The 26,204-nt window shown below is 33.7% G+C and overlaps 2 protein-coding genes across 2 annotated transcripts; one reads left to right on the top strand and one right to left on the bottom strand.

Moving 5' to 3' along the window:
* Positions 1 to 252: 252 nt before the first annotated feature.
* LOC124640254 (gustatory receptor for sugar taste 64e-like) lies at positions 253 to 16,238 on the bottom strand. Its single transcript, XM_047177939.1, has 12 exons — positions 16,175 to 16,238; positions 13,062 to 13,225; positions 11,245 to 11,401; positions 9,753 to 9,874; positions 9,257 to 9,436; positions 8,818 to 8,966; positions 8,377 to 8,499; positions 7,810 to 7,964; positions 7,198 to 7,251; positions 5,205 to 5,367; positions 3,617 to 3,706; positions 253 to 376 (listed from the first exon to the last, which is right to left on the bottom strand). The coding sequence occupies exons 2-12, from the start codon at positions 13,216 to 13,218 to the stop codon at positions 278 to 280; spliced, it is 1,449 nt and encodes a 482-aa protein (XP_047033895.1). The 5' UTR covers positions 13,219 to 13,225; positions 16,175 to 16,238; the 3' UTR covers positions 253 to 277.
* Positions 16,239 to 19,409: 3,171 nt separating this feature from the next.
* Positions 19,410 to 22,952, top strand: LOC124640225 (gustatory receptor for sugar taste 64f-like). Its single transcript, XM_047177906.1, has 10 exons — positions 19,410 to 19,552; positions 19,866 to 19,984; positions 20,141 to 20,326; positions 20,760 to 20,920; positions 21,181 to 21,309; positions 21,511 to 21,662; positions 22,073 to 22,120; positions 22,208 to 22,370; positions 22,563 to 22,649; positions 22,724 to 22,952. The coding sequence occupies exons 1-10, from the start codon at positions 19,410 to 19,412 to the stop codon at positions 22,838 to 22,840; spliced, it is 1,305 nt and encodes a 434-aa protein (XP_047033862.1). The 3' UTR covers positions 22,841 to 22,952.
* Positions 22,953 to 26,204: the final 3,252 nt, after the last annotated feature.

Raw genomic sequence — 26,204 nt, 5'->3', positions numbered from 1 at the left:
CAATACACGAAGTCTTATTACTTTGAGTTACGGTCTATTTGAATTTGTTTTGACTGTACAGGATTAATATGACAATAATTTCCGTAATTTTAATTATTTTTGGGATAAAAATTACCTATATTAAAAATGATATAAATCGATTCAGTAAACGATTCTGAACAAACTAATTTCAGGATGTGCGTTAATTAAGTTACATGTTATATATAAGTACATAATTAAACGGGTAAATAATGTCAAATAATAAAACTCATATAAATCCTCACAAACATTTATTTGTCTACTTAATAACACCACTAACGGACTCTGGCGATGCCGTTGGAGTGATTCCTGTGAACTGCATCAGCACCAACTCGTACGTTACGATGGTACCCGCAATCTGAAACAAATTACGATCATTAACAAGCTGTTTCAAGCGGCTCCAACCGCGCCACGAGAGAAATACTTACCGCACCGAAAGTCGATATAGTTAGAAAGAATGTTACTTGAGAGATGAAGGCAGATAGAAGAGTTCCTACCTACCTATGGAAGGAGATGACAAGCTGCGCCGACCATTAATAAAATTGGGATAAGGGCAGGAGAATGATGACGACCCGTATAAAAAACAGCCTATGGTGTTTCTCAGGTTCTGGACTTTATGTATACCAAATTTTATTTAAATCAGTTCAGCAGTTTAGGCGTGCGCTTTTATAATGTTAGAAAACGACATAGATACATGCATTCGTGGAATATTCCAATAGGGTTTTTTGTATTGCCTTAGGCTACAAAAAATCACGAAGAACCTTATGACATCTACACCAAAAACAGAAATATTATTATATCTCCCTAAATAAATACGCAGTAAGTTAATAAAGCCAGCAGAGTTTTGCTCTAACAACCCTTTAATCTATAGCCAGGGGCTGTCTTAATTATAATATTGTTGGTCTTCCTGCGTCGGTGGAATACAAAGGAATCTCATAATAGTAAAACCGCACGGTGGATAAGTCAATTGGGACTTTGTTAAGGTGTGTACAGATGTACCTATTTATTTAAAACATAAGTAATATGTGGAAAAGAAGATGTCCCCTATGTATAAAATGGAGAGCCTTTTTGAAATAAACCTATGAAAAGTTGCTTTGAACTTTTATAATAGGTTTTTGAGGTATAATTCTAATGAACTCCCTCTAAAATCATTACACAAACTTTATCATATTTTAACAGACTTACCAAAAAGGAGATTATCAATTCGAATATTTGTAATAATTTTCTGTACCATCCGTCCGTACCATTACATTCACCGTTACCGTACCGTCTGTACCATTACATTATTATTACCATAGGCACCTACATACATCAGTCAGTCTAGCAGGCATCCGATCAAAAAGGGAATAACTGAATTAATAAATTCTATGTGCATAAAAATCTTTGACCCAACTATTATTACCTAAGTATTTTTCTTAGCTCATTTTTATTCAAATTAGTCGCTTTGAACACCGCTAAGACAGGGCTCAGTGTAGAAGCAGCGAGGCAGCAAATCCGATGTTATTATTTAATTACCGACTCCCTTGGAGAACTGTAGACGGTAACTTTTACAATACCAATCCAAGTTATAAGCAAACTGCGGTAGTCTACGTAAAAAATATTATTTTAAAACCTTTTCGGATTCACACTGCCTGCTTATAAGTTACTCATTTTTTACAACAGATCAGCTACAGCTGTTTCCCGTGGTTTCACCCAGTTACTTCTCTCTTCTTAGTTTCTTCCCTTCATCATCGTCATCCAGATAAAATTATCCAAATAGACACATCCAAATATAGATTATGACACCCGGATTTTTTTTTTCAAATCAATGCAGTAATTTCGGATTCCTTAGAGTACAAATATGTCGATAAGGCAGCTATCTAACACTAGGACAATAAATTAAAAAAATCGGATCATCGTTTCCTGAGATTTGCGCGTTAACTACCTAGTCCTTGTGTAATAAAACTCGTTAGCTTTATAACACAAGAATAGATACGTAAACGCTTTTCATTTATAACTTGGGCCCTACAGAAAGTAACATCAGTCTTTTGTGAGTGCGGACATGCGCCGACAAGTTCATTTAATATTATTATATGAACACTAGGTGTGAAGATACGCGTATAATTTACTTAAAGTGTTAGTTGCGCCACTTCTGGCTGAGTGGCTCCTAGACTGAAATGTTGGCATTATTTCACTAGCTTATTTTAGTTTTTTGTAGTAATAATATAGAGATATTTCTGTTATTTGTAGGTTTTTTTTATTGTTTATAGAGAAGGCTTACAGACTAATAACATTTTATAATAATATTTAAAACATATTATTTATGACATACCTATGATCAATTATGACAATAATGATGCCTTGAATGAAAGTACTTTGTAGAACCATAATCAAAACATTGTTGTCTTAAAAATTCGCATAAACAATTTCCACCCACTTACAGCAATTAAAAACAATGTTCTACCAAACAGTGAACAAAACATTGAATTGCGTACCGTATTGTTAAAAAGTTTCTAAAATACACCGCCATTGAAAACAAGTGAAACTCTTGCTTTAGATATGTACGCAACAGATTGTGACGTCATCACATTGTACAGTCAACTTCTGGTCAGTGGTAACAGTTTTACAGGAAAATCGTACTTATCACTATTAAGGTACAAGACAGTTATCACTGATGCGCAGTCTACCGTACCTACTACAGTCGCATACTGACTAAGTGAGCAGCCAACTCCTCGGGATAGTCAGTACGTGCCTCGCCCGAGGCAAACCCAGGAGCTCAGGCTTGCTTACCCCAGTCTGAACGCAACAAGGCACCACATTGTAGCTTTACAGTGTCGTACTGACTGAGCGAGCAGCCCTGCGAGACATATCTTTGATCGGTCAGGTCGAAGGCATTTTATAGGTAGGCAGACCTTGGGCTGATAAATACATGTTTAAATATATTCTCTTGTAAACAGTGTGTAAAGTTACGTACCTACTAACTTTCGTACCAATTTCACTCAATAACGTATAGGCTCGATGCACGACACTCAATACTGACTGCACCGATAGCGCCGATAAAAGCTCGTCGCTCGTGTGAGTGACTTTGTTGTACAATTGTTGACAATGTTAGTAGAAAGATTCACAACTGTTTACAAAAGAATATGTCTAAACTGTGCCTCCGCCTTGCTCAATCACTACGCGACTTATAATAAACTGTTACGTGAAAAACAAAGTCGATTACATTCAACAACAAAATTGTGAAAAAAGTTTGTTTTTTTTTTGTTGCCCACTTAAGTCTGCGTTGACCGACGTCAAACATTTACGTAATCGTGTTTCATAAGTTGAAGATTTAATAGGCTTTGAAACCGTGCAAAATGGTCATGACGTAACGTGAAAAATGTTGGAAACTTTAAAACATTATTTTTGGATTATACAGCAACAACAATTAAGTTAGCCATGATATTTAAAATGGCTTAAAGTACAATTTTTCCAGCGGTTTTTCCACTGAGAACTACCTATTCCGCCTACAGAGATCCCCGATACATTGGCTCTTACACTGAAATAATTTTTTCACACCGATCCAGTAGTTCCTGAAAACAGCGAGTTCTAACAAAGAAAATTAATATAGTTTTCTCACCGTCAATACAAGTCCTCTCTTGACGTGGAAGAATTGAAGGCCGCTCAACGCCACCGTGTCCCCATGTATCTGATCAAGGAACCTCTCCACCTGTAAACAAACATTGCTAACTTTAATACCAATACAAGTAAACAACCTCAGAAAGTCAAGTAGCTTCATTAAAACAAATAAACTACCCATAAAGGTGCTCATAAATTCACTATTGGTGTTTGCTTCTTGACTTTAATACAAGAGCCTTCCTTTAAAAGTAGGTGTCCATACTTGTATGATTGAAGTCTTGAGTACATTATGTCTTGCTAGGAAAGATAGCTGGGATTATTCGTAAGTGTTATAGCGCTCCAAGTACACAAAGCTTCAGAAAGAATAGAGATAGGTTCTCATCAGTAACTGTCTGAAACTCCCTCCCGCTGCATCCACAATGTGAGGAGTCATAATAATGATGACCCATTTCCAAATAATGAAAACAGTCTACAATTATGTAATTATTGACAATGAAACTTCTGCTTTTCCTTCCTAATGAGATAATCTTCTTACTTAGTTTGTCAGTTAGTACAAGTTTCGTAAATACATGTTTACTAACAGAACTTTTCTATTGCGGAAGAATTTGCCAAAAGTAAACATGTTGGTCGACTTTGATAAAAGTTTTAATTGACCCCGAAAAAGGTAAAGTTTTTCAGTACCAAAATATTTAGCTTATTTTTCCGTGGACCAAACTGTGTATTAGATATAAAATATCAGTACAGACTTGATCGACGTCGTCGACCGTTCCTATTAACGACACTTTTTACACTTATTTGTGTTAGGATCGTATTTTCGAAAAGCGCTATAATAAAACTCTGGAGTAGATATGTACGTCAATTTCGTAAGGTTTAGAAATTGTTCCGATAATAATTCATAAAAATATTTCTTAAAACAAATAGTCTGCAAATTCTTTGTTATTTTCATTATTGAAGGTATTTTTTCACAATTACTTCTAAACATATTTTACTGAAAATGCTGTATTGTATTAAATTGGACCACTGGTCTATAAAGAGAACATATGTTACGCAGCATTACCAGTTTTCATTAGGTAAGTGAACGAGTGTTCTGTCTATGGCTAACAAAAGACTATCTCGTAACAAAGGCCTATTTTGAGGATGACTGTAGCATATGTCTGCTTTGGAAGGTCACTTATGAAAACTTTGCTAGGTTTGTATGCGTTAGGCTTCTATGTTAACCGTTCTCTCTGCTCCTACGCGCGGATATCGCGTGGAAAATGGAAACTTTACACAACAACCCCACAAAACCGCGCGGATCATTGTGACATCAAATAGAATTCAATTTTCAAAAGGTTTGGAAATTGAAACCACACATCGCCCGCGAAGGGTAATAGAGATTAAGCGTAGCTTTGTAATGAGGAGGTTGAAACAAGCGTCCGCTTGGAGAACCGTTATGAAATTCACTTTACCGCCAGCCACCGCACTCCACCGCGGTACGCCTTATGGTATGTGAATCCTCTAAATACTGTACTATCCTCCACAATTAATACTTGCAATACTCATCTCTTCTATTACTTACACATTCAACATCAGCACTTAACCACACTTACCTCAACACAATAGTTGGCAGAAGACACATCATACAGTGAGTAGGCTGGCTCCAAGCTAGCTGCATGAACCTTGGCTGCAGTGAGGGAGACAGCCAGAGACCTGATCACCAGGAAAGAGAAGGAGAACACGAAGTATATCGAGTGTTCGTAGCCGTAGAAGAATCTGGAATATTTTTTGGTATACAGAGTGTGTCGTTCATAATCACATTAAATCCTATCACATATACTTTATGATATTCTATGGCGAATTGTAAAAAAATTACCTAATCCATTCCGTGGTTTAACCACAGGAGTCATTTTTCGTTTTTATAATTTACAACATCATGTGTAAAGCAGAGATAAAGTTAGGAGTATCGAATGTTTTGCTCAGTTGACAGCTGTCAGTTTTCAAGGGAGAATTTCAGTTGTTTGTAATGACTGACTTTTATATATGGTGTTCTAATTTTCGCACATTTTTATTCTATTTACTTTGTTTGAAAAATTCATTTTTTTATTTTTACGTATATTTCTGTTAATCGACATATATTTACCAGTATATTAACGCATTTCATTTAATGTGATTATGAACGACACACCCGATATAATAATGATGACTTTTGATTAGGTGCCAATTTGAATCTTCTTGAATTTTATTTTCTTAAATTGGCATCTACATAGGTATTGTTGTTATACAACTATAACAACTGGGGACATTGTTCCACCACTTCTTCTTCCCAGCAAAAACACATAGGAAGTGGTGAAGGGCGGGCGTTTTGGGTCTTTCGTCATCTCAACACACTTAACTCACCACGAATGTGTTCAGTTGGTGAAACTCAAAATTTTAACATTTATCATGTCGTCAACTCGACACGTCAAGATTTTGATGTGTGTTCAGTTGGTGAAACTTAAATTATTCACTTTTATGTTTTCACCAACTCAACACGTTTTATAATTTAACCCGATTTCAAATAAAAAGTACAGTCAACAAATGAATGTATTCATTTTCTGTGTCACAAACATCATCGGCCACTGAACGTCAGCTTAGCAAACGCAAACATGGACTCCCAAACTACTTAGTACAAGTACTAGGAAATCATAAGTGCATTGAAGCCAGATGCATTAGCAACTTTTAATAATTTTCTACAATAAAATAATGGTATTGAAATCGAATCATTGTTTGTCACAAGTACTAGGGTAACACAGTTCTGTTACAGATAGACAACAGAAGATTTAATTTTTATTGACCTCTGTAGTTATTATTTACCTTAGTCTAAGTTAAATGATTGTGATATTATTACGATTGCGATTATGAACCTGACAAGCAAACGGAATGGCAGTAGTAAATGACTTTTGATTTTTGATTTTGGTATAAAAAATTATACAAATTTTAGTTCTTGTCAAATAACTTTGCTTCTACGTTGGTTTCTAGTTCCTTCTTCATCTTCAGGGTGATATCTTAGTTTCCCACTGCGGAGTTCAGGAACATTTGGTCCACCTTGCAGTATTTAACTAGCTAACATCTTCGGTTCGGCAAAGTTGTTTTACAGTTTTCTTAATAAATTGTAATATTGAGGGTTTATACAAGGATTCAAAAGTTAATTTCATGTGAAATTAAATTCCTAATATACATACAGCTTTGGGCTCAAAAAAGCGCATAAAATACCTCATAACCTTTATTATTAAAATCTGAGCGCTCCGTATACGTCAGGCGAAACAAAAGAACAAAACACGACCGTGTATTCTATATAATATTATATTTTACACGCACAATTTTGACTCTTACTATACTTATAGTCACAGTAACCACAATGTTTTAGAGTATTTTAGCAGACTAGCTACTGGATTTAGCGAGGCTAGTTTTTTATGCTCGTATTGGTCTACTAAACGGCAAAAGGTGTAACTATGAAGTAATCTGTGCCAGTCGTAGTCAAAACTACAGGAGCGCTTAATCCACTATTCGGAAGACACACTTACTGTATGTAACATGTAATTATATAGGTATTTATACATTCACCTTCGATCTGCTCCAATTTCTGGCTTGCATCTCTGAGACGCCTTTATACCTCCTCTGTGAAAAAAGGGTAAGAAATGAAACATCTATGATTTATACTTCTTTAGGCAGTTTCCACAGGATAATAAAGATTTTTTTCCAGTATCCGAGAAACAGTCCATTAAATAAACGTTAACTGTATTATTACAAAAAAAGTTGATGATTGACACGAGATGTTTAACACGTGTACAAAAACCGAATCCAGAATTTTCTTAACTTTGTCTCAATTTTCATGTTTATTAATCTGTGTTCTTTTTTTCTCTGAACATTTGACTCCCTAAACGCTGGAAACAATGGACATTCAATAGTAGGTATTAATGACCTCGTTGGCGCAGTGGTCACTATACTGGACTGCCGAACCAGAGGTCTCGGGTTCAAAGTCAAATGTTTTTATTTCCAATAGGCACTTGCTGGGCTTTGCTTTGCTCAATAGTTGCACGGTTCCAAAACTTTGGTCTCCCATGTTCGATTTCCGGTACAGTTGATATTTCTGATGAGCATGGTTGTTACATATGTACAAGTAAATTTTTTGGGGAACCAACCGTGTGTGAAAAGTGTCCCAATACTTATACTCACGCGAGTGTATGCAGTAGTTGAGAGCATACAAAGAACAGGTTGCTAGCGAAAGATATGAAGACCACGCCTCCGATGATCTTGTCCACCTGCCGGACTAAGTGCACTGATCTGTTGTAGTCTTCTCGCATTGTGCGCCAGAATGACGATGGGGAATTCTGGGAAAGAATTTCAATTTCAAACTGATAACCAAAAGCAGCGTAAGACAACATCATCATCTTCCGAGCCTTTTCTCAACTATGTTGGGGTCGGCTTCCAGTCTAACGGAATGTAGCTGAGTAGGTACTAGCGTGTTAGCGTACGGCGTAAGACAACAAAGGTAAGATATTATAACAATAACCGCGGGTAGACCCTCGTTGGAAGCCGCTTCCTTCCCCATTGCTTTCTGTGAATCTGATCTCTCTCCGATCGCGTCGGACTGCCATCCATAAGTCAAATCCATAGGTCTAGAAAAGTCTTAAGCAATGCTGAATGAAGACTGCTCACTCCAGGTTTATATGTTGCTAATCCTCTCGATAATTATAAAATAGTTATAATAAAAATATACCTACAATGGACACAATAATATACCTTATCTTTAGCAGCAATAATCCTTTGATTGACTTGTTCGAGCCTCGCGGTCAAGTACATACTCATGCACATGACGAATACATCGGCAAAGTTCCAGTTAAATGTGCATTGTAGGTTAGAAAACTGAAAAAAAAACCCTTTGTAATTATTATGAATGCTAAAGTAACATGGAATGTCTGTCACCTTTTCAAGTCAGTATTATGATCTGACTAGCCGTTTTCCCGCGGTTTTACCCGCGTTCCGTGGGACCTACTACCTTTTACCGGTATAAAATATAGCCTATGTTACTCGGGAAGATTGTGGCTTTTCAACAGACCCCAAAAAAACAACCAAAAAATATTTGGTCTTTATTATATTAGTACCTATAGATGAATTAAAGGTATACAGGCAAAAATAAAATTCGCTACTGTGAAAGCTTTAGAAAAAGTATGTATAACTTACATGAGCCATACCTCCTGCGAAGTCACTGTACGGTATGAAACCAAAGAGCCACTGAAAACTGTGTTTCATGAAGCTCTCATACACAGGAGTATCAGGAAAGCAGTCCAAGGCTATGGATATTCCATGCAGTTCTGAAAATAAGTGCTCCACTGAAAGTAAAAAAATAATTTGTTATTGATTTTACTTCAGTCCATTATTTTTCATGAAAATTCAAATTTATATATTTTTTATAGTGGGAATTGGCATTGTATATTTAGAAGCTTTTAATTTTTATAGAAAAATAAATATAACTATTTTTTTCACTGGGACAATTGTAATGATTCTGGGGCTTCTATATTTTTCTCAGCAAAACCATTTTTTCAAACATAGATTTCCAATAAATATTTGGAAGTCATCAAAATATATACATATAGTATATTTTTACAAAATAAAAACTTACTCAACGCCAAGAACAGTATCGAAAAACAAGCAATATTGAACTTCTTTCCTAATTTGTTGTCTGTATTAGGATCTACACTCTCCACTTTTGCAATATGCATGCATAGCTTCGGCCAATTTGTTGCAATGCGGAAAAATAGTATCGTTGTTGTGAAGCCAAAACAGTAGAATATGAGTGCAGCTGAAAACAAAAATAATCAGCAGTACTAGGTCTTAACTATCATCGTTTGGTTACTAATCAATTCATCATCATCATATTTTCACTGTCCTCTTCTTCCCTACTCCTCTATCTCACAATATTCTTTGACTTCCATCAACTGTCGTACTATTAAGTGACGGATTATTTCAAATAAACAGGTATAATTTTTGGAAGCCGAGTAACATAATACAACTATATTTTTTTAGCTGTCAAAAATACATTTAGGTATCGACAGCTCCATTTCCATACTCACGTTCTTTAAATAAATTAAAAACAAAATGAATTACATAATACTCACTTGCTGTATCTACTGTAGATGAAGTTTCTTTGAACAAACTTAGAAATAATACAAACGCCATGATGAACTGACCGATCAGAGATAAAAACGTGAATAGGCAACGCCCTGATAGTAATTTGAATCTGAAACAAATAATTATTAAGTTATATAGTAGTTATTTAATACCTACTACATCTCTCAACAAATAATTTTACCCCTGCAAAGCCAGCCATTTAATGTCTCGTGTGTACATACGGTAAAGATGTCATTTTGACTATCGCAAATAGGAGCCAACTTCGAGGAGCTAGAAGTTGAATGATAAGAACTAAATTCTTACTTGAAACAATATGAAAGAAGTAAACAATATTTTGTTTTAAGTTGCCTATGTATAGTATCCTACCAAGATTTATACGACCATTTCGCAGTGTCCTATAACAATCCAAACGACACTATAACTCTATGAATCTGTCAGTCGTTTAAATTCTACTACACCATAAACTTTAGTATAAAAAACTCGTGAAAATATGAATAGTTTTTAAAGGAATTTAAAATAAATGGATGGGTTTAGTCAGCATTCTATCTGTTATTGCTTCAAAATTGATCAATCAAGCAGAGCAATTTCTAAATTGCAATCGTCTATAAAAACCAATTTAATCATAAATATTGGATATTAATAGAAGTAAAAAACACGTTGTTTACAGAATTCAACATAATTCACAACATTACGTTATCATTGGCTCAAAAAAAAACCTTTACACGTTATTCTCCTAATCTTTATTTAAATTAAAAGAAGCATCTCATTACAAAGACACATTAAAGCTACATTTAAAAATAAATGCACAAAGAAATTCATTATCAACTAACTGGGTGCTACATTATTCTTTGCGTTCACGTCATTATTACAAAAATAAATTTAAAGTAAAATATTCATGCACTCGTGATTGCGATTGTACCATCAAAGAGCTGATGAACCAATTCTGCACTCGAAAAATAAAGATGGCCTCCATTACTTTTTTAAAATTCCACTCTCAATTTCTTGTCCAAATATAAGTTTGTATTATTCATAGAACCACAAGCCTAAGTGGTAAGAGTAGACAAATAAAGTACCTAAATATTTTTACATTTTAGTAGTAATGCATTCATATGCATTTTAAATATTTACTTTCAATATGAATAGTTTATTGTTCGATTTAACAAACATTTTATTCTAGCCAACACGAAAAAAGGATTCTGTGTTCTGTTTCAATTGAAAGTATCTTGTAAACTTCGAGTAATAAATTTACCCATACATTGCAAACTAAAAGTTTGTCGGCAAATAATATTTGGGCTCATAAATCGGTATGAAGATTAATTTATCCGGTATCAGACCGACAGAAAAGTTCGATAGGAACCAAGACTTTCTTTAAAAAAAATGTTTGCCAACCATCGGGTCAACTGTTTGGTCGGTCGGTCTACTGTTTATGCAGTATGGGTACTCTCAAACAACAATTTTAGAACTTGCTCTCTTACTTACCTCAATTTCGAAGCATCTTTCTCTCTGATACCCTGGACTGGGTTCAGGCCAAAACACTGGCCTATAGTCAAGGTCACCTTCATGGCTGTTTGGAAGGTTGTACATGGTTTCTCTTTTTCAGCCATCACTTGATCCTGATAGCGGACATGTACTGGGTCTGAAAAAATATATTTTTTTATTGAATGTTCTCCTTAAATAGTAGGTAATTAAACAACATGGATGTAAAAAATGGTTCGAGAGGAGAACCAAGACAGTTACATACCTACTTCTCTCTTACATTAGAACATTTCATAGTCCTAATGCTAAAAACAAAATTTGATTTAGGTACCTACGATAAACTTAAAAAAAAACTAAATCATATTTTTTTTTTTTTAAAGGAGCTTCATTTTACTTAGAATCATACGTATCAATGTAATCATCCATTACTCTATAAATTTTGCTTTGTCATCTATTTATTATCTGATCAACGAGTGACGCCGCATCGCCATAACGTAAAGCAGTAAAAAATACGCTACTTCCTTAACTCATTGATCTTCTTTAGTCCAGCTACCTTCGACATTTATCGACACAAGCTACTACTAAATTAAGATTGCTCATTAACTAAATCAGGTGCATCCGATGTTCTATTGCCAAAAGAACTCTATTCTACTTGTTTGTTTATTCCTTGCTTTGATACTTACTCTCTCGGGAACAATAGATCTTTGTACTAAACCCTGGATTACGACAAACGGGATAAGAACTAGCTTGAAGTTAACTAATTATGGAACAAAGTTTTGTTTGGGAGACAATTAATAATATTCGGTGGTGTACAAGTTTGGTAGAATTGCTGTTTGGCTGTGTGGTTTAATGACTAAAGTAGGTAGGTTTTAGTGTCTTGATGTTGCTAGTTGAGAGGAATTTGAATGAAGATTTTTACTACCTATGTGAGTGTGATTATATGTATTATATTTATTTATTAATATTTGCTGATTATTTAAAAGCTTTTTAACCCACTTCCCAAAAAGGAGGTTCTCAATTTAGCCGGTATGTTTCAAAATTAAAAATATTTTACGAATTGATCGTTTCAAAGAAGGATTAGTCAAAGGTGAATTATTTTCTACATCTCAAAATTTAATGTTGGTATGGTATGTGAGCGGGTATATCTTAGGCACTTTTCTTTAAGTGGTAGGTAGCAAAATGTTTATCCAAAATGGTTTAGTCTTAGTCAAAATGTTAAGGGGTAAAGTTTTCAGGTAAGTCCCATTACATCGTTTAATACTCTTGTTGTCGTCTTGAAGCAAAAGTTTTTATTACGGAAATAAAGTAAATTGAATGTTTTCGTTCCGTAAAAAGACCAAAAGTTTTAATAACTGAATTAAAAATGTTTTACAAACCACCATTGTAAATATTTATAAGAAAATGCATAAATTCCAAAGCATTGATTTTATTTTCTTATGTGTGGTCTGTTTTTCCGGCCACCTTAGTAAAATTTCATCAACTAGACAGAAGGAGCGTTATCAAGTAAAATAGCATTCGATTCTATCGTATAGAAAACGGGCACGAATTTCTCTAACTTAATGACGAACATTTGAAATACACTACAGTGGGAATCAATGAATGCAGGTTATAAAATCTTTCTAAGATCCAAGATTGTCGATGCACCATACGGAATTATAGTTTCAGTTATCAGAAACGATTTCAATCCCATTATTTTTTTTTTCAGTTTGGTCTGAACACCTTTATCCATTAATATTTCCTCAGAAATCATACCCAAAAACCGGTCATAGGATTTTTTTACGAAGTTTACAACAATCTAAAAAAATAAAATTTGTACTTACAATTCCAATCATTTTTATACTTCTTAAACTTTTCCAAAGAATACAAATCCATGTTACGATTCGGTGCCAACCGCTCCCATGTTCTGAAGAGATAATTCACGGTGTTCACACTGCCAACACTGATGTTGGAAATAACGTTGTTCCATCCATTTTGCATTAGGGTTCTGTAGGATTTAATTATTATTTATTGTGGATTATTGAGTTACAAGTGGTTATATCATTATCATGGACTACTATTGAGTGCGAGCTTTAATTGTTGTTGTATAGGGTGTTTTCGTTCTTATTCGCTTTTACAGTTCGAAGCAAGTCTTCTATGCTAATATTATAATCCTGAAGAGTTTGTTTATTACTTGAATGCGCTAATCCCAGAAACTCTTATTCCGATAAAAAAAATACCGTCATAAGTGGTACTACGGTATGATGGGCGAAACTCGCTGACGGAAGCTAGAAATATGGACTATATTAGTGCTAGAAATTGTCATAGTTTGCAAAAAAAATCAATAACTTAATTCTCTAACTTTAAACATCAATTTATCAACCATCAAATAAAGGTAATTCAAAAGCAAGATATTCATACTTTTTACTCTCTGAATTTCTCAACATAACAAAGAACATAATAATGTCTATTGTTTATCTAAAACAAATCTTAATCACGACCTTTGATCTAGACTATAAAGCTCTTAAATCAAGAAAGTCTCTCAAAGGAATGATATTGTCAAGAGTCGGGCACTTTACTTCATCATCTTAGCCGTTTATACTCATATTTTCCTTAAAAACACTTCAATTATACTGAACAAAAACAAAGAAAATTGGCAACTAATAAACATGTACATACTTGTACCTACTTGAAAAAAATATCTACAAAGGCCCAGGAATAAAAAATACTGGTTCTTTGGCCCGTGATTTAATAAAGGTAAAATAATACAGCCTGTATAAAGAGAAAAACACTTGAGCTTTACAATTTCCTAGTAAGTGATTGATAGGTATTGTTTTTCTCTTTAATAATTGCGTAGAAACATGTAAAAGGTGTAATGTATTTGTAATACAAACAGTGAGGTCGACTTGCATAGAGGTAAGTTTGTTTTCATAATGTGAACTCATTTCAATCTTACTGAATTAAGTTTAGAATTTGCAATAAATAAAGTGTTATATATTCTACCGGGATTTTGCTTTTTCTGGTAATGTACATAACTTTTCGATATTTACTACTAGGAATCAATGCTGAAAGTGAACTATCGATCAGTCTAATACATTTTTTTTATTAAATTACAACATTGTCACAGTTATACTACAGTTATAGGCATATAAATGAATTAATATGACAAGAGTTCCCCCAAAAACTATCAAAAATTACAAACTTTTACCTGGTTCGCCCATTTGAAAAACTAATTTAAAATGTCGTGCAAATAAATTGCGACACAAAAAAAAAACAATAATTTGCCTACACTTGATATAAAAAGCGATCGTGTCAGATAAAACTATAAGCAATTAAATCGGTTATTGCGATAGTTTTTTGTTCCAAAACTATTATTTATTTAAAGCTATCGAACATTAATGGTTTTTAAATGTTTGGCAAATATAAAATGCTGTAGTTCTTTTTTTGTTGTATTTTTTGTATCAGAGAATGTCATGTTTCGATTTAATTTATTTTTGTTTTGATGATCAAATAAAATGGATTTAAATGATGAACATTTTAAATAACGAAACGGAATTCACCAATTTTTTTTTACCTTTTCATAACTTGTAGGTACATATATTTTGAACTTTTCCTAAACTGCTTTCAGGTCATAGAAGAAGCAAAAAATATTTCTGAAATTACAGAGAATGAACAAACATGATAAAGATTGAGTCTGACTATTTCTTAAAGATTATTTTTTTTTACATTTATAAAATGATTACCTATGCCTCTTATACTTATTTTGATACTCATTTCAATTTCAATTTTAGGATTAACCTCCTAAGGTACTTAATTGAGTCATAAAGAAGAATTTAGACGGTACTTAATTTTTTACAACTTACTACAAATTGTCGAGTCTTGCCTTAAAACTAGATAAATAGGCTGAAGAGTATTTGTTTACTTGGACACGCTAAACTGAAGAACTGCCGGTTCGATCTGAAAAACTCTTTCAGTATTATATAGCCCATTTATCGAGGGAACTTGACCTACTTTGTTATCAGGGTGTGAGAAGTAGGTAGTTCCAACGGGACGTAGGTGGAACTGTTGGCGGAAGCTAGGGTTAGGATAAATTCTCTCAAAGTAAAGCTACCGTGAAGCTCACTTCAGCTCATTTCTCAATTTCAGTCTCGTTACTTCACACATCCATCTCTTCACATAACCTTTGTTACATAGTATACAACACACAATATTTTCCAATCTACACACCTTTGTGGCATGAAAAATCACTAAGATATCAAATAGGATAGCAGAAAAGAGTTTGCTATATACCAGGATATATGGTACCAGGAACCACTGGGATGATTTAATAAATATTTCACTGTAGGATAGCCCTATATATCCATATATAGAAAGGCTATAGGCTGGTTATAGGGGAGATTTTTCTACGAGGTATCAATAAAACAACTGGAATAAGCTAGCTCATTCTATATTATGATGTAGCAATTAATAAAAACTGAAAGCAACGCCCATTCTTTTACTATCACTAATAAGAAAATTTGGTATCGAACTGCAGCAGAGACAGTCTTGAATAAAACTTTAACTGATCCAACCTATTTTTGGGGAATCATCAAATGATCCCTCTGACTGAAGAGTAGTAAGAAAAAAAACATGTCAAGTAAACCTAGACTATAGAGTCTGAAATCAACATCCCGCTTACCTACCAATCCTTTCCTGTATGAGAGAAGGCCTGTGCTTAGCAGCGGGGCGATAAACAAAAGGCTGATGATAACACTAAAGACAAGTCAAACTCTTCTTGACATTAAAAATAAATAAAATTCATGTTTTTTTGAAAGCCTTTTGGGCATACTCCCAATGGACAGCGATCAGGAAGAATTTTTGACGCAATTTTAGTTATAGATAGTGTAAACCTCTTGTTTACATATTTTTTATAAACTTGTAAATAAGTCTCTATATATAATTATAAAACTATAGATACCTGAAATGGCAGCAGGCAGCCGCAATAACATCGACTCGATAACTGACCTACAATCTGTGGTTATCGATAGCTACTGAAATGACATGTTGATGCCCGTCTATAATTTGTTTTGATACTGCACGTGTCACTTGAATAAACTTTGTATTACATGGAAAGGGCAGATTATTTACTGCACATAAATGATAAATATTTTGATGTAGCGTTTTAAGAAAACATCTGATACTAGGTAGTAACATGTTAAACTTCTTGTTAGTTCCACAGTCTAGTCTAGTTAGTTGTTATTAGTAGGCATCACCATGACTTACATTCATTTTACGGCTTAAGTGCAGCTTAAATTTCATAAATGTTTAGCAATTTAGAACTTCTATTCAAAGCTATAAGTATGTTATCTTGGTGTAAGATGATTGGCAATATTATTTGGAAGAAGCAATAAAAAATTATGTAACGTGGATATTCAGATTAAAAAAAATGGAATTGTCTATAAATTCCGTTTATATAATAATTAAGGGTAAAGTTCAAGTCAAAAAATTATACCGAAAACTATTCCTAAAATTAAATTTGAATCCACTTATATCACAAAGCGTTATTACAAACGGGCAAACCGCCAAGAGAGACAGCACAATTTATCAACAGCATCATTCATTTCAACAACAAAAGTACCTACTTCTGTACGTACTATGTTGGTTCTGAAACTAAATTGCCTTGAAGAACTTTTCAAATTGTATTCGGGGGAAATTGGTCTTGTACGGTAACTGACGCCTGTGAACTACTGTGAAGGCTCTTCCGTAGCAAAATGGGCTGCAAACTGAGATATTTTTATTATAGAACCATATTCCGTCTAGCTTTGTTTAGACGTAAGATCCTCCGTAGTCTGCAGACTTTTAGTCGGCCATAAATTGATCTGGCCTGGCTCTCAATACGGAGATACAAGATTAGTAGTGCGCACATTACGAACAGGTATCGTCTGACTAAAAAAAATGATTAGATATTAGTCTGTAATTTGCGGAGGCTTGCAGGCCCATTTTGCACCAAAAAAATGCCAAATCTCTCGATGTGTATGTATTATACTTATCATACTTTGTAGAGCAAATATGGTATTTGTAACATCAATGTAGCTTCATAGTCAGATACAACTCATATGTTATAAAATCAACATAAATGAATAATATTCTCCAACAAATAGAGTAGATTACAAAAGTTTTTAGCAGCAATAAAATATTTTATACTTATCTCGCACTTGACCCCAATTCTAACGACTGAAATAATATTTCATAGTGACCATTTGCCAAATTGTATGTCGTAAACCATATTGTTGGGATGCAAGTTCCACTTTATTGTGTTGGAATTTTGTTTCATAATCATTCACTGAATCTAAAAGGCTATGTAACACAAACGAATTACAAAAAAAGATTTGTCACTTAAACTAAAGATCCTCCAACTAATCTATTTTTCTAATCGGGTAAGTCGCAGGTTTAATCTCTTTATAACTAAAGGGCCCAAGTATCTGAGTTTTATCAAATCCGCCTGACGGCTTCTGACGTGAAACAACCTAATCATTTATGGATAGTTAATAAACAAACTGACACAAATAAATCAAAAACAAGAAAGATATTGATGATGAACGAGACAGTCACGATGATTCCGAAAAAAAGATCCGATATTCTTACCATAAATACTACAAAGGAACAAAACGATAGTGATGATCACAAATATCAAGAACGGGTAGAAACATAGGGATCATATTATGACAACAACAATAATAATATACTTACACATTATCAAATCCAAAACAAAACACTAACGAACGTTTATTTGTTAACTGCCGAACTGTTAACCCAAAACTAACAAAACCAGTTAAACTCCAAACCCAAGTATTTACCCGTTGATAGTTAAAACATTTACTTGTATGTTATTTTGGTGACGAATTTCCTAATTTGTTATTTCAGTAAATCTTTGATTTGTAGCTATCGGATCAACAGTTGTAATGTCAAGAGTAAATGGATTAAGTAACACATCGGTCACGTCATTTGCTACTGAATTATTTAACATGTAAAGTCTGGAATAACAAATACATTTTATGTTTGTATCAATATACTAGCTTCCGTCTACGGTTTCACCCGCATCCCATGGGAAATTATACGCACACTCCAATGGCCTATTACAGCCTTCTTCGATAAATGGGCTATTTAACAGTAGGATATTTTTCAAATGGGACTATTGGGTCCTGATACGATTACGTCATGTAATTGGGAGAAGACACTGGCTCTTGTAATACAGGTAATACACCTAGCACAGGAGTCAGGGCTTCACTATTCTTGTAAACGCCTTTTTATGTCAATAAAGATTATACTAGAGCATTCAAACAAACAAACATACTTCAGCTTTATGAATATTAGTATAGATCGAAGACTTGTCACAAATATTATGATAAGTTCTACATGAGTTAGAAAGAGTAGAAGTACATCACTGAAAACAATTGCTGGATAGTCGTTTACTTTCAATCACTGTCTTGTGAAAATTATACTTAGACAACTCCTATTTAGCTAAGGTGAGTTTCAAATTTCAACCTCTTACTTACAAACCTCAATTGCACATATCCTTAACTCCTATGATTTTCATCACCAAATTCCCAAAAAACAATTTATTTTATTTCTAGCAGTTAGCAGTTTCTAGTTAGCACAGCTTAATCTATAACGCAGTCCTAATGCCTTAACCGAGGCGTATAATACCCAAATCATTTTAGAAGGCTTAGGTAATATATTTTTATCGCCAGACCCTACGCCGGTTACAAATCACCGGGGCCTTATCGGTGCCTCGATAGAGTACAAGGGTCCAAGAGAGTATAATAATAGTGTAACCTGCCAGGTACTTGAGTGTATTGGAGATAAAATAGAAGGGGTTTTGAAAGAAGCAACTGAAAAGATAGTTGTGTATGCTCAAATAATGTTGAAGTTTTAGTACCATTTTTGAAAATGGAAATACAAAATTGTTTTAAGTTTCTGAGATTTTTGGGTGTACCAAAGAGCGCTTTTACTTTTTACGAGAAGCCTTTAGCTAAAATTACATGCTGTGGAACCTACACCTACTTCCTTAGTACAACTCTCTTTTAATCAAATTACACCACCGACCCTGTGCAGTTTTTTGTATAGTTACTGACTTCAGTGACTTCTGAACCAGTCTCGTGATTAAATGAAATACATAGTACTCGAAATCAAACTGACTTCTTACAGCAACAATGAAAGTCCATGAACTGACTATGAGAAGACCCAACAAGCGTTGTGGTTTACATGTGTGCTTACGTCACGCGATGCGTCTAGCCAGGTGGACTGGGTTCTTTCCTCTTCAGGGTCTTGGACAAGCCTACGCTGATGGCACCAGGTATTTTGAGAGCTAGATCTTTTGTACTCTATTTTTTCAAATGTTCCTGATAACATACAAATACAACATACAATGCATTATAATTGCCTCTAGTTATCCTTCTATGAATCATCATCACCACCCAAGTATTTTTACAAATATTTATGTTGGGAGCCACCCCGCTCCCTCACTTACCTAATTGCAGAGTACCAATGTTCTGACTTCATCAATCCAGGTACCTAGGCATAGGCTACCCGATACCTTAGTTTAGGCTCTTCTATAATTTTGCCAGAAGATTGTAATTTCTTTTTTCAATTTTGTGTATGGTTTTTAGGTACAAAATTGTGTCTTTATACTTCATTTACAATTTCGCCACCTTATTTGGACAACTCGTGATGTCTTGCTTCGCTATTCTACTCTTCTTTCAAACTGAAGTTACTCTGAATTCTATATGTAAGTATATTGTGTAAACTTTTCATCTCTATTGCAAGATTTCATAATACATAAATAAAAAGCAAAGAGCGATGACTTAGAAATGACGACTGCGACTTATAAAATTAATTATAGATTCGAATTTAACCTTTTACCTAATAAACCAACATTTTTCAGCAAACGTCATATTTTACGTGACGTCACTAATTTCGGCGGTATTATTTCTGAAGTTAGCGAAACAATGGCCGAGGTTGATGGCGAGGGCAACTGAAACCGAGCAGGGGTTAACTGAACTGAAGTTGCAAAACAAAGTCATTGTTAAATGCTGCGTGATCGCTTACGTTGCTATGGCACTGGCTTTGGGTAAGAAATGAGTTACTTTTTATATAAAGAATAGGAAAGTAAAGCCGAAAATACAAGGTCCGCTTGAAGCAGGGGCGACAGCTTCAAGCTATCGACTTATCGACTGCAGAGTTCTATGGACGCACATTACACAAACCGCTCGAGCAGTTGCAACTGATTTGGGTGGTCGACAGCTTGAAGCTGTCGCACCTGATTGCATCAAGCTGTCCGTGTATTGCCGGCCTAAGTCTATCAGTAATAGACATTTTTGTGGATTAACCTGCAAGAATATTAGTGAATGATCTTGCCTTCTCTGTGGATGTCAGAAGCATTAATTGGGCTATTATAGTGATATCTAATAATTTTAGCTAAGTTCACACAATGTTTAAAACTACAGTAGCTGCGTTAATATTTCCCGTGTTCCTTCTTAAAAGAGTTATTTTTATTCTTTCAGTGGAACACATCCTCTGCACGAGTTTCAACTTGACATTTGTCATGCATTGCCTCAAAGAAGCTGGGATTACCACCAATGTGATGGAGAACTATGTGATGCACAGGATGCCATATGTCTTCAAATACGTACCTTACAGCCTTTTCTGGGCTTTCTTATTTGAGGTTAAGTATCATGGAGAAATGAGAAATCAAAATGTCTATCCTCCGTGTCCAGTATACATTTATTTATGTCACCCGCTTTTTGCTTTATTTCTGAACTATTTTCATACAAAAATGACATCTTTACTATACTTCCTTATACCTCTACTTCTGCTTTCGCTTTTGAAGTTATAGCGATCTTTAAAATTGATTTTAATATTATGTTCTTCTTCTTCTTCCAGATTATTCCGTGTAATAATTTTAAGTCTTTCTATATGTTTCAGTACCTGTGTCTTCAGTCTACCTTCGTTTGGAGCTTCAATGATGTCCTGATCACCTGTTTCAGTATTTACATTACAGCTTATTTTCGGAATTTGAATCAAGTTGTTACTGCTAATTCTAAAAAAGACAAGGTGTATATGAAGTTTCCTTATTATTCCTTACTAAGCCTCCGCTAACACTTTTCTTATTTCCCGTGGAAACTACTTGCAGTTACAATATTTTTCTGGTGTACGAGCTACATTAAATTATTTTTTTTTATCAAAATCTTTTCAGCCTTCTTTAATAATACTAGTGTAATGTTACTCGGTTTTGAGTCTCTCTTTTATTTACAGGATAATATGATACCTTGGTCCACTCTCAGGGTGCACTACTCCAAGTTAGTGAGACTGGTAAAAGAAATTGACAATCACATCAGTTCCTTTATTTTGCTGGCGTTCTTTACTGACCTTTTCTACATCTGCTTGCAGCTATTTAACTCTTTGCAGTAAGTTTTTAAATTAAATTCAATTTTAAATAATAAATTAATTTAATAAATTTAGGGTTTTATATATATACAACATGTAACTAGAATAACTAAACAATATATTTACATTAATTGAAAATAAAATAAAATAAACTTATATATATATATATACAACTTAAAACTAACACAGTGCATCAAAAAATTTAATACATTTTATAATTTCATATAAAAAATTAATAATTTAATATTTTAATTTTAAAATTTAAAAGGTACACAAACGTAGTCTTCAGGAGCTGCTAAGGGAAAAACTGCTGAACTTCAATAAGAAATTTTCAAAAAAAAATATATATACTAAGCTGGTACTAGACCACAAAATATATATTTGGGAAAAAATTTACCCCAATTCTAACTAAAGTTTATTTTTCTTTCAGTCGAAATTACGTCAGCTTCAAATTTTGCAATGAACAACAGACCAAACAGTAAGTTTTAGCAACACACACATAAAAGTTTACTGACATAGATAACAAAAGACAATCTCAAGAATCGACACACACATTTTTTTTCAGAGCTCTAACGTCGCCCTCATACCTCCTTTACTACTTATATTCGTTTATATTCCTGGTACTCCGAGCCACGATGCTATCACTCTTCGCTTCTAACGTACACTGTGCTGCTTTAGAACCTGTGCACGCCGTGTATGATGTGCCTTCTACACTTTATGATAATGAGGTGAGAATTAAAAAGTCATAATAGTAGGGATTAAAAAAAAGTTTTTTTTTTCTCTATAAAGCTTCAGAGAAAAATGGGTCGCGTATCACATTACTAGTAAACTATCCCTCCAACTAAGCAACATATTTTTGTATTTAGCCTGGGTTAACATCAAAAAACATCAAAAATCCTCTTTTTATATGCATTTTTCAGGTTCGTCGATTTCAGTTGCAACTTCATCATACTAAAGTAGGATTGACCGGAAAGTTCTTTTATGTCACAAGGAATATGGTTCTGAAAGTAAGTATTCAAACGATACCCTGGTCTACTTCAAAATAACAAACTTTTAATATTATGTATTTTTATAATTTCAGGTAATCGGCACAATAATAACTTACGAAATAGTTTTGTTGCAGTACACCATAACGCCAAACCCTTATTATAATGGGACAAAGGTTATATTGAATATTTCTTCACACAGTTACAGTTAAAAATTTTCAGCCTTACTACAAAAACATAATCATCTGTTGAACACTTGTCTAAAAAAAGTGTGACTGCAAAACGGACCTTGTACTTAATAAAGGAAAGTCAAAGTTGAAAACATTCTGTAATTATTTATTTTATTATAATATAGTGTTAATTATCCTTACATAAGAGAACACGTAAATATTGGTCCTGCGCCTGATCTCTTTCCAGTCGTCCCATCGGGCTATGAGAGTGAAGGAATAGAGTATGCAGCCGTCAAGGCAGGCATTCTGTTAGGACGACATTATCTTATATTAATCCAGCTGAAAAGTATAGATTTGTCATATTTACTACCACTGTTTAACTATGCATACAAAGCCAAAGACCAGTATCATATAATATTTGTTCACAATTTGTTCGTAAGCGATCATGAAATTGTTGTCACCAAGTGTAATTGCTGGCATACCATGTCACAGAGTAACGAACGTTATGCTGGAGTGACTAACTTGAGGTGCATCTTGATTTTAATCAACCAAGTACCAGGTACAGTCAACCATATTGTGAAATGAATGTAAATAAAATATGTATTTTGGGGTAATTATTTCGTGTATATTAGACATATCAGACAACCTTTCTTTGTAGAAAAGTAAAATTTACCTGGTTAGGTAATTTAAATGGTAAATTAAATGGTCAAATATTACTTAATTCTCATTTAGTTGTAACATTTTATTTGTCACTTCCTAAGTCGGTTTCAATACCTAATCATATATTATGATGATGTGAAGCTTTTTCAAGCACTTTATTATTTCATTTTTTGTATGTCATACAAAAATAAATTACTGTCCGTTTAAACTTTGCTTATAATATATTTTATATGTATTAGGTGTCTTAAATATGTTACTTATATGTATTTCAATGTTGAAGTAAGCGTATGCCATATAAAACTTCAGCTTTAGTTGTCGACTGTACAAGCCGCAGGTGAGAGCAATTTCACATTCTGAGACGTGAGATATTCTATGAAACTAGTAGAAATTACACATAGTGCTGTCTACTTGCTTAATGAGTTTTAAAACGACAATTAATTCTTTCAGAAGATCGATTATTCATTTTGTTAATAAAGTATTGAAATTCGTAAGTCATCGAAAATTACTTACGAATCACTGATACAAAATTAATGGTGAATTGCAACATTTAACTATAACGATAACCACGCCATAACCAGCCGTGTACTTGTCGCCCATTGGTCAGTTATTTGACAACTGAAAATGGTTTGGTTATAGTCATAGTTCAAAGGTGCATCTCACCGTAAGCATCTCAGTTATTATATATATAGGTAACCTTATTTAATGGTAACAAGCTATATCATGGAAATACCCCTTTTTCGCCTTACAAATAAGAAGAAAGAACAGCAGAAATTACGTAAATTATGTCATTACATACAAAGCAAGAATAACTAGATTATTTATGAACATGTTTTATTACCTCTTATTCTTCATTTACAGCATACATTAAAGCTCATATATTTTATGCGACATTCTTCTTTATAGCAATTGCTTAATAAAATACAATTTTTCATAGACTTCTTGTGAGTTTATAGTCAACAGTTAATGTCGCAAATAAGTTTGCAGTTACAATGTTACGCTAGGAAGCAGACGTTCTCAATCGGTGTTCAATAAAAAATTTCATCGTTAAAATATTGTCCATAAACAAACAAAGACGTGTACTAAATTGTATTTTTATTCATGATATTTCCTATGTAATATCTAAGAGAAAAAAATCTCTGATAATAATTTGTTTTCGTAGCAGCGAGCTTGCGAGCCGACCGCAGGTTACACGAACTGTAATCGGAAAATTACAAGCTTGTATAGCGGAGATTACATTCCACCATCCAAATACCATCCTGAAAAAAGCCATAAGCTTTGAAAACTAGTTAAATAGGCACTAGATATTAGTTAACATATAGATAAAAAATATCCAGGTACATCAGTTTTCTTATTAAGAAAATAAAACTACATGAAACAGCTACTGTTAAATAAATCACAACATATGAGAAGCTTGCGCGCCCCTGCTATTCTGAAGCACGTAAAAATGCAGTTAAAACGCTCCCATTGTTATCTACTAACTAATTCGTCTTCACGCTACTTTTACTTTAAAGGGTGTGCAGAGATAGAGGCTATTACACATTGTTGATAGTCTGCAGAGCACTCAGTCTTAGTGGTCAAGATGTATTAAAGTGGTGGGAAAGATGGAATGAGGTGTAGGTTTTATGAAATGTAACTGGCAGTTAATTTAATAGAATTATATTATGATTTATTACAGTGATATAGCTGTTCATAATGTAAAGAACTTACGTGTAATGTGAATCTATACTGCTGTTATAAAGCTGAAGAGTTCGTTTTTTATTTGAATGGACTAATCTAAGGAACTACTGAACTATTATTTCGGTGTCTATTTATCGAAGAAGCGTATTTATCTAGATATAGCTACAATGCTATTAAATAATAATAGCTACTAAAAGATAAAGCTACAATGCGATAATGCTATTAAATATTCGCTATGCTATTAAATAGGGAAAGGATATCTATGTAACAACATTGTAAGCAAGAGCAAGGTTGTAATTATAATGAACATAAATAACATCTAAAACAAAACCAATCAATTAGTTGATACGATCAAAACCAATATCAACTGTTGATAGAATCATCATTATTGAACTTGAATATAATCATTATTTACAGGCTTATCAGCAAGCCTAATATTAAAAGTCGATCAATCAGAATAGAGACAACCATCAATGTTGACTTTCAGGTTAAAAATAATGGAATTTGACATTTTATAAATAAGTTAATCAACTTTGTATGGTAATATTGAAAGCCTTTTTAACTTATTTAATGTTTTTTACGAGGCAGAAAGTATGTATGCAGTAATAATTTATAATGTATGTTACTAGATTATTACCAGCGACGCGAGAAAACCATCTCATACAGTTCAAAATAACCTAAAATAACCTGCCAAATGTCCTAATCTGTAAGGCTTAAGTTAAGCAAGAAAGTTTATTTTAACTTTTTAAAATTAATGTAAATATTTCAATTCAATAATTAAATATTGCAAAAAAAAATAAAAAATACTACAGATAAAAAAATAGCAAAAAAGTGTTACAACCAAAGTATGTTGTCACAATAAGAAACAAAAATCAAGTAGGCACTAAAGATGTCAGAATTTCATCTTTAGTGTTACCTTTTTTGTAACAAATAGGTAAGTATCTCAATAATAATTAAAGTCAAGCTAAATGCAATACAACCCAGGCATCCACAGAAGCAATTAACAAAGTCAGAAAATACTCGTCAAAAAGCTATGCGTATGAAATTCCCCTTTCGAGTCTCGTCGCAA

This window comes from Helicoverpa zea, chromosome 2, assembly GCF_022581195.2.
Source record: "Helicoverpa zea isolate HzStark_Cry1AcR chromosome 2, ilHelZeax1.1, whole genome shotgun sequence".
Taxonomy (NCBI): Eukaryota; Metazoa; Arthropoda; class Insecta; order Lepidoptera; family Noctuidae; genus Helicoverpa; species Helicoverpa zea.
The sequence above is the reverse complement of the archived record's forward strand: the minus strand, read 5'-3'. Positions and strand labels throughout refer to the sequence as shown.

What these genes read in the sequence shown, in the direction of transcription:
- LOC124640254 (XM_047177939.1), bottom strand. Translation starts at nt 13,218, where the DNA reads ATGCAAAATGGATGGAACAACGTTATTTCCAACATCAGTGTTGGCAGT. An exon ending in GATACTGTTCTTGGCGTTGA is followed by an intron (nt 8,967 to 9,256) that starts GTAAGTTTTTAT and finishes TTTTACTTTCAG; the next exon opens with TGGAGCACTTATTTTCAGAA. An exon ending in CTGCCAACTATTGTGTTGAG is followed by an intron (nt 3,707 to 5,204) that starts GTAAGTGTGGTT and finishes GTTTGTTTACAG; the next exon opens with GTGGAGAGGTTCCTTGATCA.
- LOC124640225 (XM_047177906.1), top strand. Translation starts at nt 19,410, where the DNA reads ATGAAAGTCCATGAACTGACTATGAGAAGACCCAACAAGCGTTGTGGT. An exon ending in CAGCTATTTAACTCTTTGCA is followed by an intron (nt 21,663 to 22,072) that starts GTAAGTTTTTAA and finishes TTTTTCTTTCAG; the next exon opens with TCGAAATTACGTCAGCTTCA. An exon ending in CAAGGAATATGGTTCTGAAA is followed by an intron (nt 22,650 to 22,723) that starts GTAAGTATTCAA and finishes TTATAATTTCAG; the next exon opens with GTAATCGGCACAATAATAAC.